General features: G+C 41.5%; 2 protein-coding genes across 2 annotated transcripts in view; one reads left to right on the forward strand and one right to left on the reverse strand.

Annotated features, from left to right (window-relative positions):
- Nucleotides 1–1,002: 1,002 nt before the first annotated feature.
- On the forward strand, nt 1,003–4,465 carry LOC149840579 (nuclear pore complex protein NUP54-like). Its single transcript, XM_090004476.1, has 9 exons — nt 1,003–1,340; nt 1,421–1,474; nt 1,584–1,643; nt 1,771–1,881; nt 2,166–2,231; nt 2,538–2,624; nt 3,677–3,778; nt 3,884–4,024; nt 4,096–4,465. Exons 1-9 carry the CDS (start codon nt 1,071–1,073, stop codon nt 4,222–4,224), a joined length of 1,020 nt encoding a protein of 339 aa, XP_089860602.1. The 5' UTR covers nt 1,003–1,070; the 3' UTR covers nt 4,225–4,465.
- A 7,455-nt stretch (nt 4,466–11,920) lies between these two features.
- The window catches only part of LOC149840580 (mannosyl-oligosaccharide glucosidase GCS1-like), a 58,373-nt gene continuing 52,365 nt past the window's right edge, over nt 11,921–17,928 (reverse strand). Inside the window, exons 18-23 of the mRNA XM_090003214.1 lie at nt 15,477–15,533; nt 14,770–14,922; nt 14,546–14,637; nt 12,571–12,680; nt 12,425–12,488; nt 11,921–12,337 (exon numbers count right to left, since the gene is read on the reverse strand). Of these exons, the coding sequence (XP_089859340.1) occupies nt 12,202–12,337; nt 12,425–12,488; nt 12,571–12,680; nt 14,546–14,637; nt 14,770–14,922; nt 15,477–15,533 (612 nt within the window). The 3' untranslated portion in view covers nt 11,921–12,201. The remainder of the gene's footprint in view (nt 12,338–12,424; nt 12,489–12,570; nt 12,681–14,545; nt 14,638–14,769; nt 14,923–15,476; nt 15,534–17,928) is intronic.

Raw genomic sequence — 17,928 nt, forward strand, 5'->3', positions numbered from 1 at the left:
GACTCATGCTACAAATGAGCTGAGCTTATACTAGCTCTATGGCTCAGGCTGAGCAAATGAGCTGAGCCTGATCGGCCTATCGAGTTCGACATGGCTTGATTTTATAGGTATCTTGGATTTGCCCTGCCTCTTCTCAAGCCCCACCTCACCTTATCCTGTTTCTTTCACACACACTCTCCCTTTTCTCGCTTTGTCTCTTCCCCGCTTGAGCCCCACCCTTCACGCCCCTCACCCCTTTCTCTCTCTCTCTCTCTCTTCCCTTTCTTACCCTTTATCTCTCTCTTTCTCTTTCCCTCTCTCTCTCTTCTTCTTTCTCACTCTTTTTCTTCCCCTTTCACTCTTGGGGGGGGGGGAGGATGAGGAAGATGAAGAATGAGGAGAAGAAGAAGAAAGGCAGTGGCGCTTCGCCAGTGGTGAGTATGAGAGCTCTCTCTCTCTCTCTCTCTTGAGCCCAAACCAAGCCATGGACCAAGCCCAGGCCAGCTCATTGTGAAACACTGACCTAGGCTTGGCATGTACAAACTCAACTCAACTCGATTTAGGCTTGGGATGAGCCTGTACATCTTGTTTTTTGGGGTGAGCCGAGCTTGTACATGCCAAGTCCGGCTCAAGCCCAACCGTGTGCATCCTGCTAAAAACTGACTCGAGATGAGCTTCAGAGCCAGCTCGGCATGAGCCGAGCCTGAACACCAGTGGTTCAAGCTCGAACCGAGCTCAGGCTTGCCTGTACAGATAGTTGCTTGAACGAGCCTACCTTGCACATGCCAAGCTCGGCTCGTATGGATGCCTCCCGGAGGGTCAGGTTTTGTTTGTGAACTAATGGTTCCGATACTCGACCAGTTCACAGTCCCTGGACCCACTAACTGAAACCCCGATATTCGCAAATTCCGATCCTCATTTCCGAGTCACTATTGGTGGAATAGACTCGTATTGCCCTTCCCGTCTCAGCCTACAAATATACCCATTTTTCCTCCGTGAGTTTTCCCCCCAAAAAATAGTTGAACTAGGGTTTTTTTCTCCCTCTGATCCGCTTTTCTTCGTGGTGGTGTTGGTGGTGATCTCCGGAGAGGATGTTCGGCGCCGGATCTTCGTCGGGGGCGTTCGGGACTCCGTCCAATCCCGCCTTCTCCTCCCCGTCGTTCGGGTCCACCCTCTTCTCTTCTCCGGCGACGGCCTCCCCGTTTTCTTCCCAGCCTCAGTCCTTCCCTTTCTTCCAACCGCAGCCTACTCCTTCCCTCAGCTTCCCGACTCCGGCGCCGGCGTTCTCCGGCGCCCAATTGACGACCCAGATGGCTCCCGTCGCCCCTCTTCCCTTCTCTCTCGCCGACCGGGACATCCAGGTCTCTCTCTCTCTCTCTGTCGTTGTGCTTGATAATTCGATCGAGTTTCATGATGTTATCGTTCGTTGATTTATGTTTAGGCCATTGTCGATGCTTACAAGGATGAACCTGGAAACACTAAATATGCATTCAAGGTTTTATTGGTTCTCCTCCCTTTATCGCGTTTTTTGTTTTTCGGGAGTTTGGGTTCCGAAGATTTCCGATCGTTCATGGGTTTATAAGGATCTCATGTGTTGATTTCAGCATTTGTTGTTCAGTGTGACTGATCCAGCGTTTAGAGCGAAGCCCGTCGGTATATCGGACGTCGGTATCTCTCTCATGCTCTTGTGAAATATTGTTTGTTGGTAGTTGTTGAATTTCCCTTCTTTTTTTTTGGTTACTCCCCATCCTAAGTTCATAGTTTATTTCTGAGTTTAGATAATTGTGCCAGATAATGTGGGCGGAGGCGATGGCGAAATTGGAAGGGATGGAAAGCTCGGACCGGGAACGACTATGGCCGCAGCTCGTACAAGGCTTCAAGGATCTTTCTAACAGATTGAAGGTAAGTTTATGTTCCTGTTATTTCCATAATATTAGTGTATTTAACTCTTCTAAGCAATCTTTTGGATTTGGAAAGGGGGGTTGTTACAGATTTCATATCAATAGAGAATAGGCAATTCTTAGCATGAAGCGTGCATTCATGGTTGCCTTTAATTCATGGGATAATCATGAGTTTTTAAGCGATTCTTCTTATTTCTTACCATTCATACAACTGCGGTTTGTTTATAAGTTGATAGTTCATGCTTTGAAAGTAAGCTTTTAAACTGTTTCTTTCTGATGGTGCAGCTGCAAGATGAAGCATTAGCTTCCGACAGCGAGAGACTTCGGACAACACAATTAAATGTGAAGTTGGTTCGTTTTTGCAACTCATTTAGTATAGACACCGGAGCCATGTAAAAAGCAGACTGGTGTGTTTAGGGACCGATTTGCTGCCAACCTGCCTTTCTGCTCTTTTCCCGCATCTGGTCAAAAATTAAAAGAATCAACCAAGTTGGCACAATTTTTGGGCATTCCTTTTGCCTGCCACTATTCTACTGTTACAAGCAAGCTCTGGTTTTGCGGCAGGCGTGGAATTGTACTTATTATGCAGAATGCTTTGAGTTATATCACTTTATGTTTTTATTTTTTAGTTATTTATGTGCTTGTTATATGATGCAGCTTCAGAGGCATTTTCTAGCAGACACTCTTCCATGGATTCAAAGGTTGAGGCAAAAAGAGCAAGGACTTCAAAGGAGCCTTTTGAGGGTGAGATATGTTTCAAATTTACACCTTTCTAATTTGTGCTTCTTCAATAATAATCATTGTCATAGTAAGTTGGAGGCCGATTTCACCCCCCCCCCCCCCCAAAAAAAAAAAAAAAAAAACCTGGACCATTGAAATAGAAACTCTCGCTGAAGTTTCTGCCATCTGGAAGAACAGTGGGAAATGTCTCAAATCGATGCATTTGAAGCAACTCTTTCCTTTTTTTTAGAACGAACCAGCTGTTCCTATTGCTGGAAGATTGGGTCAGCACATTGTACTAGTGCAAAATATGAACATATTAAAAGCATCCTTTTAATTAAGCCATTATTTATCTCATGTCATTCTTAATTAGTGTAAGTTTAAGATCATGAATCTTCATCAATCTCAATCATTTCTGGAAGCCACAACAATTTTTCTCTTAAGCATAAATTGATTTGCAGTCACACACAACATGATTATATATATATATATATACTATTTGTTGCTTTGAGCCACCAAAAGAACTTTAACATCTTTATTGAAAAAAAAGGAAAAAAGAAAAAATAATCTTGCCTGTATAGTTTTATTGCTTGGATTAGCCTGAGGGAAGGAGCTTGTAGGATCATGTTGGTGGTCATAGACTTCAAAAGATGCTGTCATGGAACACACACACATATACTCATGTACTTAAAAAGCATTCATGAGACAACTTTCTGAAGACATGTTGCTGTCGTTAGTGGTTAATACATAGCAACTAAGGATTCAACTTTAGGGTGCCCCTGTTAATTCCCAACAGCATGCTTGCAGGCCTATACTGATGTCGTCAATCATTGGTTACCTGCAGAACTGAATGAAACATCTCAGATTTTTGGGCTGATGTTAATTTGATGTTTTTTAATAAATTAGACAGAAAAGCTTGTTTGAGATTTATCCAAGTTTAAACACGATGATTGGTGCCACCATTGGATTGACTAAACAAGCACACAAATCTTTTGAAAATATGTTGAAGTTATTGAAAGTGATATCGATATATTTGATGCACTTATTTGGGCCCTTGGACCCTTACTAAAATGCAGATGATGAGAATAATAGAGGCTTTGGAAGGGAAGGGATTTCGAGTGCCTCTGACCAAAGGTGAAACTTTGTTGGCTGAAAAACTAAATGCATTGGCAAGACAGGTACCTCCTTTTTCTCCTCAGCTGCTAATTTTACCTACGCCTTTTTTAGTATACTTTGTACTTTCTGCTAAGGTTGGAGGTTTGAAATATAACTGAATATTGCAGCTGAAAGGGTCAGGAGCAGAACTACCTAGTAGGGTTCAAAATTTATTGACTATTTCTCGGATGCATGCTGGGGTTGGCAGTTCTGCGCTTCTTCCTGGGTCAACCAAAATAGATGAGCAGAGTCTTTCTGATATGCAGGATGTGAGATTATCATCCCTCTAGTTACCCTAACTGCTGGCTTCTCACTCTATTTTTTAATTGTTTGACATCAGGTATTACAACAGCAAACTGAAGCCATTGCAAGGTTGGGGGTGGTTTTGAAGCGAGATATGAGGAATATGGAGATCATTATGTCTGAAGATACAGAAATGTTGGAAAATGGTGATATCGAATCTGCTTGAACTTTACCAAGTCCAAACACATAACTTGAGGATCGTAGCTGAATTTTCTCACCAAGAGAAAATCGAGGATGTGGGCAAAACGCTTTATTGTACTTAAGCAAGTCTTTCTAGTGTCATCCATTCTCGTATGCAACGGTAGCAAATTGTAGAGTTATTTTGCAGCTTACAGCATCATGTATTTTAGAAACATTTCTTGGAGAAATGTGATGTACCTAGTGCTGATTCCGTTGTTTTAAAGGTTTCTGCTTCTGTTCAGCTAGACTACCTGTGAAAATGCTAGACTCTCTCTCTCTCTCTCTCTGTGGGTTCACTATTAGCCGTTACTAGTTTTTTTCCCATGTAAAAGTTGAAAACCAAGAAAGTAACTGCTATCCAGCAATGAGGGACATTTCATGTCAAAAAAACCAAATCTTCAAAGAAGGTAGGTTCTTATCATTTACTTTCTACAGGGATTACGATTGCCATGTCTAATTTATAGAGAGAAAGTGATATGAACTTCTAGCTTGCAAGTGCAAATAAACCACAGTTAATCCTTTAATGTGCACTGTACATCTTTTAATATCAAAATCCAACTTACGTATTCAAGTATTCAAATGCCTACTTACCTATCACAAGGATCCAGTTAGCTATTTACCTATCACAAGTATGGATACAAACGGGTCAGATATGAGTTGGGTCAATTATGATTTGATCTCATCTCCAATTCTAAACAATGGTTGGTTTGGGGTCTGGTCATGCAAAAACAAGTGAAATTTTTTTATTTAGAAATGTTATCATATCAAAACTTCTATAGGCATTTTTTTTTTCCTGTGAGAATCTTTCTTGCTTCCAAACATGCCCTAACGTTTGATGGTGCCAAAAGTTTACCCTTGAGAGAAACTTTTGGTTTTCAAGGATCCCACACACGCCATCAAAAGACCAATATTTCCCCCGCAATGTTTTTCGGCACCATCAAACACGCCCTTATGGTTGGAGCACGCATCACCTTGAACTAATTTTCCATATCAATGACAGCGCCGAACATAGGATGCATGGTGCGTCACAAACTCCTCTTGCAACTCTCGTCCAAAGGACTCTACTAAGCCTATAAACAATTTTCTTTTGAGAAAAGAAGAAAAGTTACTATAAACATGAATTTTAGACATCGTTGTGTGCTGCAACTCGTTATTCTTGGAATCTTAAGGCAAAGATCAAGGTTTTGGCTTATCTATTATCTTCCTGTAAGGGCCTGGAGGAGTGGCCTCCACCGCCGGAAAGATAGAAAGATGAATCAGCCATTATGCATGGAGTGGAGGCATCAAAGCCGGATTCGGAACGGAGCCATGAGCAAAGATCATGGGCAAACGTGGTAACAAGGGGACATATTTAACCTCAGCAATTTACTAGGGATGGCAGTGGACTGGGGGACAAGGTCTCCACCACCACCGCCCCCGTCTCAAAATCTTCACCTTCATCCTCACATGGGTTTTGATTTTAACCTTCCTTCTTGCATCCATCCCCGTTTAATGTCCTCCATCCTTCAAAAGGAAAGAAGTGAGGGGGACTCCGTTTCTCCTCCATCCATTGCCATCCCAAGGATTGGAGACATGGCAGGGCGAGGCCAGGCAGAGATCAGGATGGAGACGAGAAGGGGCAGGAAAAAGCATAAGTCCATTCCCGCCTCCTTCCCCGTTTCATGTCCTCCATCCCCGGTCAAAACGGGGAGAGAGGCAGGAGAGCGTTTTCCCCCGGTCCACTGCCATCCCTACATTTTGCAGTGGAAGTGGTGAAGGCCGACCAAGGAAGCCCCCGCCCTCTGATGCAGATTCCGGTGAGTCGATACTTGCATTTACTCTAACCTATGGGATTAACGACAATAGCTGGATTTCCCGAAAGCCTAACAGACAAGAGCATGAACTATGGATTGATACGCTAAAAAAGCATTGGGCGAGCTTGAAAGGGATTACATTCTCAACGTTTAAAGACGGCCTATTCCTCATCACGGCGAGCACAGACGAGCACATACGAGCAATTGCGGTATATAACTCGAAACAGAGCGTGGAGAGTCGTCGGGCGCAACCCATGAAAGCCTGGTAAACCGATGAGGCTGGAAGGCAAGTCGAGGGTGCCGATTTGGATCCGTCTGCCGGAATTATCGGTGGAGTTGTGTTTGATGGGATTGCGATGGCTCTGGGTGCAAACCTTGTCGAACAAGGGAACGAGTGCAATACGCTCGCCTAAGAATGGACGTTACCCTAAACTTTCGGCCAACACCTTTTGTCGAAATCGCTATAGAGAATGGCCAGACTTTTCAACAGGAGGTGCTCTATGAGAGTAGCATTAGATATTGTAGTCTCTGCGGCGCGATCACACACGCCTCGGATCTCTGCCGGAGTCGCCCGGCGATGGCCGAAAACAGCCGCAAACGCGATGATGAGGGGTGGCATCAGGTCACGGTGACTCGAAAATCTCCCAAGCAACGACGAGAAGTCTAGAGGAAGAGGCCGATGAACCGCTTCCAGGCATTATCGGAGGAAGACCAACCCTATAAAACGATGGGGGCCGAAGAGCACTCCATGGCACCCAACCTTTGCACGGGGATGAACAAGAAGCAGTGGAGGGGTAGCTTTTTGAGACACCGGGGGTGACGCATTATGAAACAGAGAAACACAGCCTACAAAAATCGACAGACGGAGGAGGACGCTCGCCAAATTCACGGGTCCCCGGAGATGCTGAGGCTCCGGCGGAGCCGATCGAGGGTCGTATCCCTATTGGGAAGGACACGGAGAGTCATGGTCAAGTAGGCCAAACCTCAAAATCAAGAGGGAAGGATCAGAAGGTAGCATGCGTACAAGGGCCTCTTGCATGCAGGCTGCTACGTGGCAGAGATCCAAGACATGAAACGGAAAGGGATAGAGATTAAAATTAAAACCTGTTCGGGGATGGACTTACGCTTTCCCCGCCCCCACCCCCATCTCATCTTTCTTTTAGTGATATGACAGTGGATCAAGAAAAAACGGAGCCTCGGCCCGTTTGGTCCCAGGACGAAAGACATGAAACGGATATAGAAGCAGTGACGGAGGTTAAAATCAAACCTGTGTGAAGATGAAGGCAGATATGAAAGTTAGGATTTTGAGATGGAGCGAGGGTGAAGACCTTGTTCCCCACCTCTGCCCCGATCCACTGCCATCCCTAATTGGAAAACCCAACCAACCCAAGAAGGAAAGAAGTTATAGGGAAGGAGAACCGGGGGTCTACAAGAGGGTTTCAACCCCATTTCAGGAAAAAAATTCTCCTTGACCCGTATAGATGTGTTGAAGGAGAGAGGGAACATGGATGACAGTGATCTCCCGTCCCATGAAAAATCCAACAACGTGGATATTCGTCCAACATCGGCAGAAGTTGAGGCAGTGAGTAACACTTCAAAGGAAGCTCTCGGGAACAGAGGTAGTCAGTCTAACTGACCAGGATTTGGAAACCCATATCCACGAAGATAATGTCTTTGATTGTTGGGGGTCTGGGTAGGCGATGGGCCTGCAAACACATTGCAGGGGTCCTCAAATATCATTGAATTGACGCAATTTTTATGCTGGAAACGAAAAGTACAAAAGAGCTAATGCCCACCATTCAAAAGGAGATCCTCAATTGGCGCAGTGGGGTGTGGAGTCCATGTAGTGTGTCTGTGGAGCAGGGGAGCGATCTGGTTATGGCTTGTGGAGTGTATGGCCAGAACGACACAAATCAAGGGAATATGTTGTGGGCTTTATTAGATCAGCACCCGAGAGAAGAACCTTGGGTGTTATTGGGCGATTGGAACACCACCAGGGCTATCGAAGAGAGACAGGGGTCTCATATGGGCCACCTGAACTCACAATAATTTAATGAGATGATAAACCGACGCAGGCTTATGGAAGCTGGCAGAATGGGCAGGCCGATTGGATAGAGCTTTGGTGAATGATCGATGGGTCAATAGCCTTCCTAACACGATGGTGCGGGTTCTTCCCGGAACTATCTCAGATCACAATGGGTTGCTGCTATATAGTCAAGCATGACACTGAATTATGTCGTCCTTTAAAATTTTCAGTTTCTGGACCCTTAAAAGAAGGATGTGAAGATATAATAAAAAAACTGTTGGGAGAGGAGGGAGAGTGGATGTCCCATGTACAGAATAGTAGCGAAGCTTGAATCAATTAAAAGAGAAATGAGGAAATGGAACATAGAGAACTCATCCCACTCCCAATCAAGGTCATTGGGGGAGGAACTAGAGAGCTGTCAAAGAGAGAGAGAGACCTGGAAGAAGGAGATGAAAGCAATTGCATAAGTGAGACAAACTCCTTACCTTGTATCAAATGGAAGAGATGTTGAAGCAAAAATCACGATGTAAAGAAAGGGATAGGAATACTAGGTATTTCCATGCCATGGTGAATAAGAATATCATGAAAAGAAATATCTGTCCCATTATTATGGAGGATGGGGTCAGAAGCCAAAGACAAGGAGGAAATCAAAAGGGAGGGTATTGCTTACTTCAGTGATCTAATTTTTGGGGAAGAGCTGTCACAAGAAGGGATTGAGGGCTCGTCAGATCCTAGGGTGACTGAGGAGGAAAATGATATGTTGAACGCAGAGGTAAAAGTGGACAAGGTTCACCAAGCAGTTTTTGAGTTAGACCCTGAGTGTGTCCCTGGTCCTGAAAGAAAATGGTACAACATAGTGGGAAGAGATCTCTGCAAGTCAGTGGTGAACTTCTTCAGGAAGATGCTTAAAAGACTAAATCACATCAACATAGCTCAATTCAAGGTGAAAGGCTTAAATGACACCATTTATGCTGATGATGTCTTATTCTTCTTGCTTGACACGGGTAACACCATAAGAATTTTTTATCACTGTTGAGGGTTTTTGAGAGGCAGTCTGGTCTAAAGGTCAACAAGGAAAAAACACTTTTGTTCCTTGTAATTTCTCTCAAGTAAGAATCGCTCAAATTTAGCAGTTGAGTGGTTGGCAAGTTAAGAATGTTCCAGTGGCATCCTTGGAACTTCCACCAATCAGAAGGGTATTAAAAAATAGAATGTGTAATATTTTGTCTTCCTACTGCCACCATCTAAGAGATGGAGATGATTATGCCAATTTTTTTATGGTATGATGACATGCACCACAAACATACACATCTGAAATGGGAACATGTGTGTAAGCCAACAATGAAGAGGTGGGCTTTGAGGTTAAAAGCTTTGAAGATACCAATAATGCTGTCCTGTCAAAACTAGCTTGGAGGCTATGTCACAATGAGGGTAGCCCATGCATTCTGCTAGTGAAAACCAAATATTTAAATAAGGAATTCACATGGGTACCTCAAAAGAACCAAGTAGTATCTCACGGGTGGAGGGGAATCAGAAGTGGAGCAGTGGAACTTCTGGAGGGTATACACTGAGTTGTCATGGGAGAAAATGAAACAAAATTTTAGTTTGACCCCTGGATGGAGAGGGGACCTCTTATTCAATAGCTGCCCATGAATTCTCAACAAAAAAAAAATTATATAACACTGCGTATTCATATTGAGGAGATTATTGATAAAAAGTTAAAAACCATCACACATGAAACTTACTGACATTAGAATAAGGCTGCTCCCTCCGGTCATGAAGGAAGTTGAGGGACAAGTATGGCACCCTAGGATTAAAGATGAGATCCAATGGAAGTCGGTGGATGGATTGTCTTTGAAGAGTGTGTGGGACCGTATAAGGAAGAAGGGGCAGTGAAATGACCTATTCAAGAAGGTATGCCACCCAAGGATTAAAGATGAGATCCAATGGAAGTCGGTGGATGGATTCTCGAAGAGTGTGGGACTGTATAAGTAAAGGGCAACAAAATGGCCTATTCAAGAAGGTATGTCACAAAAAAGCCCCTCCACGTGCGATCATAACACTTGAGATTGGCAATGAAAGGTAAGTTGCTAACTCAAAGTTTGAAAATATTAGGCTTCCAGATAGCCAGTAGATGACAGCTTTTCAGAAGGGAGCAGGGAACCGAGGCACATCTCTTCCTCAGATGCCCTTGGGTGACACATAGGGCACGTTTGGAAGCGAGAAAGATGTAAGAAAAGTGATGCAAGATGAAAAATCTGTACGGATTTTCTGACCTTTCCAAGTGAGACTTTTTTTTTCTCTAAAAAGTACACTTTTTGATATAAAACATTCTTCCATGAAGAGGTGGAGGTATGTTTCTTACCAAGAGAATTTATTTTTACACTCCCCACCACCCATCTCACATCTCACTAGCACCCATCATCTCACCAGCTATCTCACCACCACCCACCACCATCACCACCTCTCTCTCATTTTTTACATTTTTCTACTCTATTTTTCTCATGATACACAAACAAGCAAAAAACTTTCTTTTAGAAAACTTCTCATATCAAAAACTCTCGTAAGCAGAACTTTCTTTTCCTGTGAGAGTTTTTCTCTCTTCCAAACGTGCCCATAGCTAATTTCTTTGGTAAGAAATGAAGGCCAGGTACTAGTGTAAAGGAGGATTTGGAGAGGTGGTCAGGAAGAAGATTCAAGAAAAAGCTGATCCAAGTCAACTGGGAGATTACCTTCCACTATCATATGGATGCTACGAAGAGCTCGAAATGAGTTCATTTTTGAGGTCTCACCAAAAACTCAACAGATATAACAGCACATCATACGTACAATGAGAGAACAAATAATGACCAACCTAAAGAACTCAACTTCAACGGTGGCTCAAAGATGGAGATTTCTACGTGCATGGGACCCTCCCCTAAGAGATGGATGAAGCTGAATATTAACAACATTTATAAGAAAGTGTGGCATGTGGATTGCATAGTACACAGTCCTGATGGCAGTTTTGTTAAAGCCGGTTGTTTCACTAAAGGTATGTTGGAGGATAGAGAATGGTGTACATGGGTGGACATCATCAAAGAATAGAGGATAACAGGGAAAGTTGTTCTTGAAATAGGCCGAGCAAACCTAGCCAGCGATACTATCCGGATTTTGGAGGGACAAGGACCAAAAAAGAACAAACATCATCTTTGGTAGACTCTCTGTACAGTTTTGACAGGGTCCAGGTACGCTTTACTTACTGTAAATCAGATTTTTTGGTAGATATTTAGCTGAACTTGCTAGGAGGCGGCATGCTCAAAACTTGGAAGGATCACCTCCAGATTAGAACCCACTCGTGGATGGGTGATTTTGTACACAGATTTACTATAATTACCTACAATCAATGAACCGGTAGGGGTCTTCCTAACCCCAGCTTGACTATAAAAAAAGTTATGGATCAGTACCAACATTATTCCATGAGTGGACCATTTTGTTGCCAGTTTCGCCAGTAGGACAATCCAAAATCAAAGCAATGGTGAAGTTGAGAATCCGGTGGGTCAGCCAGGAGGATATTTCATAGTTTTTAGCTTTGCAATAGCTGACAGCTATTACTCCCATTTGATTTTGGCCTTCCAATAGCACTCTCGATCTCCAGTTCTGGTAATAGCTTAGTCGAATACATGAACAATAGGCAATGCCAACTTCCATCAATAAACCACCAAGGCTGGTGCCGAGGAAAAAAAAGTTTAAAAGTACTTTTTGCATAATCTGAACCTGCAGATGCATTCATCGTTGCTTGTTTGCTAAAACCATGCTTTGGTTTGAGTCAATTAACCCAATTTTTTTCTTTTCACATAGGGACAGCGGGTCGCAGGAGAATATGGTTGAAACAACATTCTTCGTTTTTTAATATCAAACAAAATCTAATTCATTGACACAAAATAGATACAATTCCTAGAAGCTATAACATTATAATGACCATAATTTTACAATCCAATTCCAAACTTCTAGCATAAACTACTGAGATCCAAAATTAAACATCAAGGGCATTCCAGATCTCCTGGATGCAATCAAGAGAACCCTTTGGTAATCAATAAGCAGGAAGTCGACTAGTAAAGGGATGTATACCTTTCACTTTCCCACCATCCTCAACGAACTGCATGAATCAGTAAGCCTCTGCCATAATTAAAAGGCAAAGCGAAGTCCAACCAGTAAACGGATGTGCACCTTTTCCTTTCCCACTCCTCTGATCGTACTGTTCCCACAAGTATCCACTTTCATAATAATTTTGCACAATATTCCTATCAAGAAAGAAAAGCATATATGGGTGACAAAAGCACTCTGAACTCTGTGAGAAACAGTCACTCTTTTACAAGGGTTTACATTACCTGATTAGATTGTCCCTCAGATCTTTGTATATATCTCGAGCACGGGTTTGATACGGTCCACTTTCTGTATTGAATCACCTTTAATATATTATAATGATCAATGATAAAATGATTGACATGCTAAAAGAACTTATGCACCAATTTACCTTGTGAGTAATGCCGAAGTGCAGAGAGAATTCTATAGTTCATATTTATCCAAATAGGACCTCTCCAGTAAGGTGCGTCATGCTCCGTGTTGCGTTTCATGTAGAGTGAGCTACATCAACACACAACCAGTGGGCTGTAAGTGCAGGAATGTTTAAACAGATTAAAGGACAGCTTAAAAATGGATGTAAAGGGGAAACAAGACAAAAGAGAGGAATAATTGAGGACAAAAAAAATCTAACACGAAACAAAGTGAATGACTTAAGAGCCATTAAATAATTTAAGGATCCTCTATAAAGGTCATTTCTGCAGTACAGCAACTTCAATATGCTTCTGTTTTCCCAGTATGAAGGCATCAATATCACATGATCTGCCTAATACATCCACAATGCAAAGCATGATGTATGTAACACAGCCATGCTGAATGATGCTTACGCTTTGCATATGATGTTGGGTAAAATATTCCTTCGGTTTTATTGACTAAAACAGATAGTATAACTGGAAATTCTTACACCAGAAGAAGAAATATTATAGGCCATGCCAAAAAAATCTCGGTTCCAGGCTTCCAGCATACGCAGCCAACTTCAGCATACCGCAGTTATCCTGATATTAGGCTGGCTTGTCATGAATATTATATCTGATAATTTACGGTTCTCTCTTTTTTTCTCCCCAATTGTTTTGGGATGAAGGCGTAGTTGTTGTTGTTTGTTGTTGTTGTCTCTTTTTTTCTCCCTATTTTTCAATCTAGTTTCTTGCTACACCACAGTTTGCGCTAGCTGCCCAAGCTTTAAAGCAATAGGCTGTCACATGGGTGCGGGGATGCGGCACTTTAAAAAAACTTGGGTGCGGGAGGGCAAAATTATAAATATATATATATATAAGTTCAGGAAGCTTTATGAAATTTTTAGAAAGTTCGGAGATGTCTAGAGTATTTTCCAGTGAACAGTCCTATTTCTGGAAATTACCCGAAACATTTACCAGAAACAAAGGCCTCTGTTCTGTAAAAACAGATGGCACAAATGTAAATAACAGGAAACTCAGGGGCAAAAAAGTTATTTGATGCAGAGAGGATACAACTGGTAATATCAGTAAAGTATAGGGACAAAAGGGTAATAACACAATAAAAAGATATAACCATAATTAATAGAAAAGGAAAAGGCATAAAAGTAAAATCAAATTCACAATCATATAAAATGGAAAATCGACCCTTCTCGAACCCTAATCCCTTCTTTTTCCCTCATTTCCCCCTTTTTTTATTCTCCCTGGAGCTTCCTCTCTCCGGCATACTCTGACAACAATTGCAGCCGAGCACAGCCATCCTTTGGAGGACGGTGGAGACAGACAACAGGGAAGAGGCTAAGTACACACAGTGGGGCCGTCCGGTAGAGTGCATGCAACAGGGGCCGTCCAGTGAGAGCGCACGTGGCAGGGGCTAGTCGGCGTGAAGGAAGCTCCCTCGAAAGGAGCTGCCAGACACGACGGTCTGATGGCACGCAGTCGGGGATCCCAAACCCACAGTGAACCGTGCAACCATATTTCCCTATGACGATCCTCAAAATCTTTTTTTTCTTTCGGCTAGGGTTTTTTCCGTCGGAAGCCCTTTGTCTGCAACTACTTGGCCTACAACACTCAGCCGCCGAGAGGTCGGGAGGATTAGGGGAAAAAAAACCTCTCAGCCCATTTCATCGTTTTTTTTTTTTTAAAGTCCAAAAATTGGGCATAAATGACCCTGGGTGTGTTGACCGCACCAAGGGTCGGGTTGACCACACCGGGTGCTGCACCCGCATCGCGTCAACGCGGGTGCGGCACCTGGTTGGCCGAATCCCTGTGACATAGGCAATAAGCTAATTGTACACTATGGACTAACCATATAGCTGAGAACTGTAATCAATGGTCAGAACTCATGAAGCCTACTAACAACTCTATTTTCATACATGAAAGTCTATAACGAACTTTTATGGACCAAGCAAAACTCACCTTGTTTTGGCCAGGGATCTGAGCCCATAATCTGTCCATAAGATGCTCCGGTTTGCGATAAGGTCAAGCTGCTTTTCTAGAATTTGTGAGGCCTATGCATGGCATGGCTGTTGTCAGCAAGTATCTCAATACATGTGAAATAGGAAAGAAAATGACTTGGGAACAGAAATTTTAGTTGTATTTTCCTAGCCTACAAAGTATGGAGAAAGCAGTTAAGAACTTACAGGTGGTATTATTTCCATCATAAAGGGGAAAAGACTGACATAGCCAATATGAGGAACTAATGTTAAGTCTGGTTCCCGTGATACTACACGAATCAGTTCTCTATGCACATGGCCACTGCTTGGTTCCATTCTTTCACGCCATCTCAAGCTTACCTAGGGAAAACCATTAATGCGCTTGTAATTGCAGTCAAAATTAACTATACAATGTACGCTCAAATCCAAAAATAAAAACAAAAGCTTGGGGCTAAGATTACAAAGATCTCTCTAATGAGTGCAACATAGGTTATCACTTATATTCACATCCCTGGAATGAAGCAGTTATATGTTCTTGTCTTGGATGTCTGAATTCATTCAAGGTATCCAGGCTTTCATGACATTAAATTCATGAACTTATTTGACTAACAAAACTTTGTTAACTTGATATAATATTACTAATATACAATTAAGGTAAATATTAGAATCACAAGAAAATAACAAAGACTTTTTCACATCTTATCTTAGCCCTGGATTTTGACTAAAATGAAACTATGTTTTCCTATCATCATATAAACATATATATAAAGCATTCTTACATAGAGCAAAGCAAGAAATGTGAAGAAAAGAAAAATAAGGGACATAAAAAGATGATGTTTTTATGCTTTTGATAAAAGATAATATCAAGATTTCTAAGTACCATATTCGAAGGGCACATAGAGACAAACAAATACCTTCTCAGTGTGATTCCCAAAATCATAGTAGGCTCCAGAATCTTTATCAAAGTGCATCTGCCACAACAAGGTAAGATAAGACTTGCATCTGCCACAAGGTAAGATAAGACTTCTGCAAATGCAAACAAAGGTGCCCGGCATTCTATGTTACTTGGACACTGACACGTGTCAATGTCAGACACAGCAGGTCTTGAAAAACTAAACACTTGGACACGACTATATACATGTGTGTGTGCATTGGATCAAAATCCATATCTAATAAAAAATATTTTTTTATTTCAAAAAATGACCGCACAGTACAGTAGTGACATGTTTCCTAAAAGACCTTGAAATTTCATAAATTTGTCTGCTGTCCAAAATCGCAAATGTTGTTATTTTTAGGACCTTTTTAGCCTTCGTACCTATTGTTTTCGGTATGAATTTTCTCCAACTCCACCGAAAATGCCTTAGCTGCTGCTATCGTCAGCAGTCGTCGCTTAATCTCTATCACCCTGTCAAAAACCAGACTCCAGTGGATCCCTAGTGGTGCAGGTATGACGAATTCTTCTGCGACTAGAGGTGCCACCACTTGGTGGCGGAGAATGGCCTGGGCTTTCTGATGGAAACTCGAAACCTCGCAAATACCAAAGTTATCGTACATTAGAAATTTACCAAATTTGCATAAAATAAGTGAGCAAACATTCTTTTAAACTCGAACCAACAAACATCGCAAATAATTGAGTTACCACATAAACAATATAATATCGCATAAAAAATCTGCAATTTTCTTTTTAATTCAAACTGACAAACCTCGCAAATACTCGAGTTACCTCATATAAACAATTTACAAAATTCACATAAAATAAGTGCGAGATTTTTTTTAAACTCTCAAACCTCCAAATATCGCAAATACCTGAGTTACTTCGCATAAAAACTTAAATTGGCATAAAAAATTTATGAACTTTCTTTTAAACTCGAACACACAAACTGCTGCAAATACCTGAGTTACTTTGTATAAAAAATATAATAACATCGCATAAAAAATCTGTGAGGCAACTCAAGTATTTGCAAGGTTTGTCAGTTCGAGTTAAAAAAAATCGCAATTTTTTATGCAACATTATTACATTTTTTATGTGAAGTAACTTAGGTGTTTGCGATGTTTGGAGGTTTGAGAGTTTAAAAAAAGTTTCCTCGCACTTATTTTATGCAAATTTCGTAAATTGTTATTGTTAGGTAACTCAAGTATTTACGAGGTTTGTCAGTTCGAGTTAAAAAAATTTGCAAATTTTTTATATGACATTATATTTTTTTTGCAAGATAACTCAAGTATTTGCGAGGTTTGCTGGTTTGAGTTAAAAAATAAATCACATATTTTTATGCAACGTTATTATATTTTTTATGCGAGGCAACTAAAGTATTTCCAATATTTGTCGGTTCGAGTTTAAAAGAAAATTCGCTTGAACTTATTTTATGCAAATTTGGTAAATTTTTAATGTATGGTAACTCAGGTATTTGCGAGGTTTCGAAGTTCGAGTTTCCATCAGAAAACTCAGACCATTCTCCACCGCCAAGTGGTGGCTCCTCCAATCACGGTGAAATCCGCCATACCCGCACAACTAGGGGATCCATCAAATATTGTTTTTTGATAGGGTGATGAAGATTAAGTGTCAGCTGAGGCGGCGGTTGCCGACGATGCCGATGACTAAGGCATTTCTGATGAAGACAGAGGAAATTCACATACGGAGGAAATTTGCACCGAAAACGATAGGTGTGAAGGCTAAAAAGGCCATAAAATTGCGATTTTGGAATTTTAATGTCTTTCTGGTGTCATTTTTGCCGTACAGTACAATCATTTTCCTTTTTACTTTTTTATAAAACAAAAGAAAATTTCAGACTTTAAACCCCTCTTTTCACCAAAAAAGAGAGAAGTAGAGGTTGCTTCTCTTATCTCCTCATTAATGAGAGGAAAAAATAAAGGATGTGGCATAAAGCAACCTCCTTTCTTCTTCATGCTCAATAATGAGATGGGCCCCTCATTAATAAGGAGTGTACTTATCATTAATGAAAAAGAAATAGGAATTGTTGTAGGCAACCCTTTCTTCCCTCTCATTATCAAAAGTCAAGGGAGGAAAGAGGGAATCCCCCCTCATCAATGAGGTAATGAGAGTGCTGCTCATTAGTAAAAAAGAAAAAAAGGAGGGGGAGGGGGTGTTACAAACCTCTCTTTATATATATATATATATATATATGTCACATGGGTGCGGGGATTCAGCACTTCCAAAAAACCCGGGTGCGGGAGGGGCAAAAATGTATGTATATATATATATATATACACATATATAAAGGGGGTCGGGGAACCGCGGTTTTTTTTCAAATTTCGCAGCTGTCAGCAGCTGACAGAACAGCTGCTGTCAACATAATTTTTTTTTTTAAAAAATCGCAGCCTATTTGGGCAAATTTTAAAAAAAAAAAA

The sequence above is a fragment of the Nuphar pumila genome, chromosome 4 (assembly GCF_984573655.1).
Source record: "Nuphar pumila chromosome 4, dmNupPumi1.hap1.1, whole genome shotgun sequence".
NCBI classification, from domain to species: domain Eukaryota; kingdom Viridiplantae; phylum Streptophyta; class Magnoliopsida; order Nymphaeales; family Nymphaeaceae; genus Nuphar; species Nuphar pumila.

Excerpts from the sequence above, each read along its gene's own strand:
- LOC149840579 (XM_090004476.1), top strand. The coding sequence starts at position 1,071 with ATGTTCGGCGCCGGATCTTCGTCGGGGGCGTTCGGGACTCCGTCCAAT. Across the intron at positions 1,882-2,165 it reads ATCTTTCTAACAGATTGAAG|CTGCAAGATGAAGCATTAGC; the intron begins GTAAGTTTATGT and ends CTGATGGTGCAG. Across the intron at positions 3,779-3,883 it reads TAAATGCATTGGCAAGACAG|CTGAAAGGGTCAGGAGCAGA; the intron begins GTACCTCCTTTT and ends TGAATATTGCAG.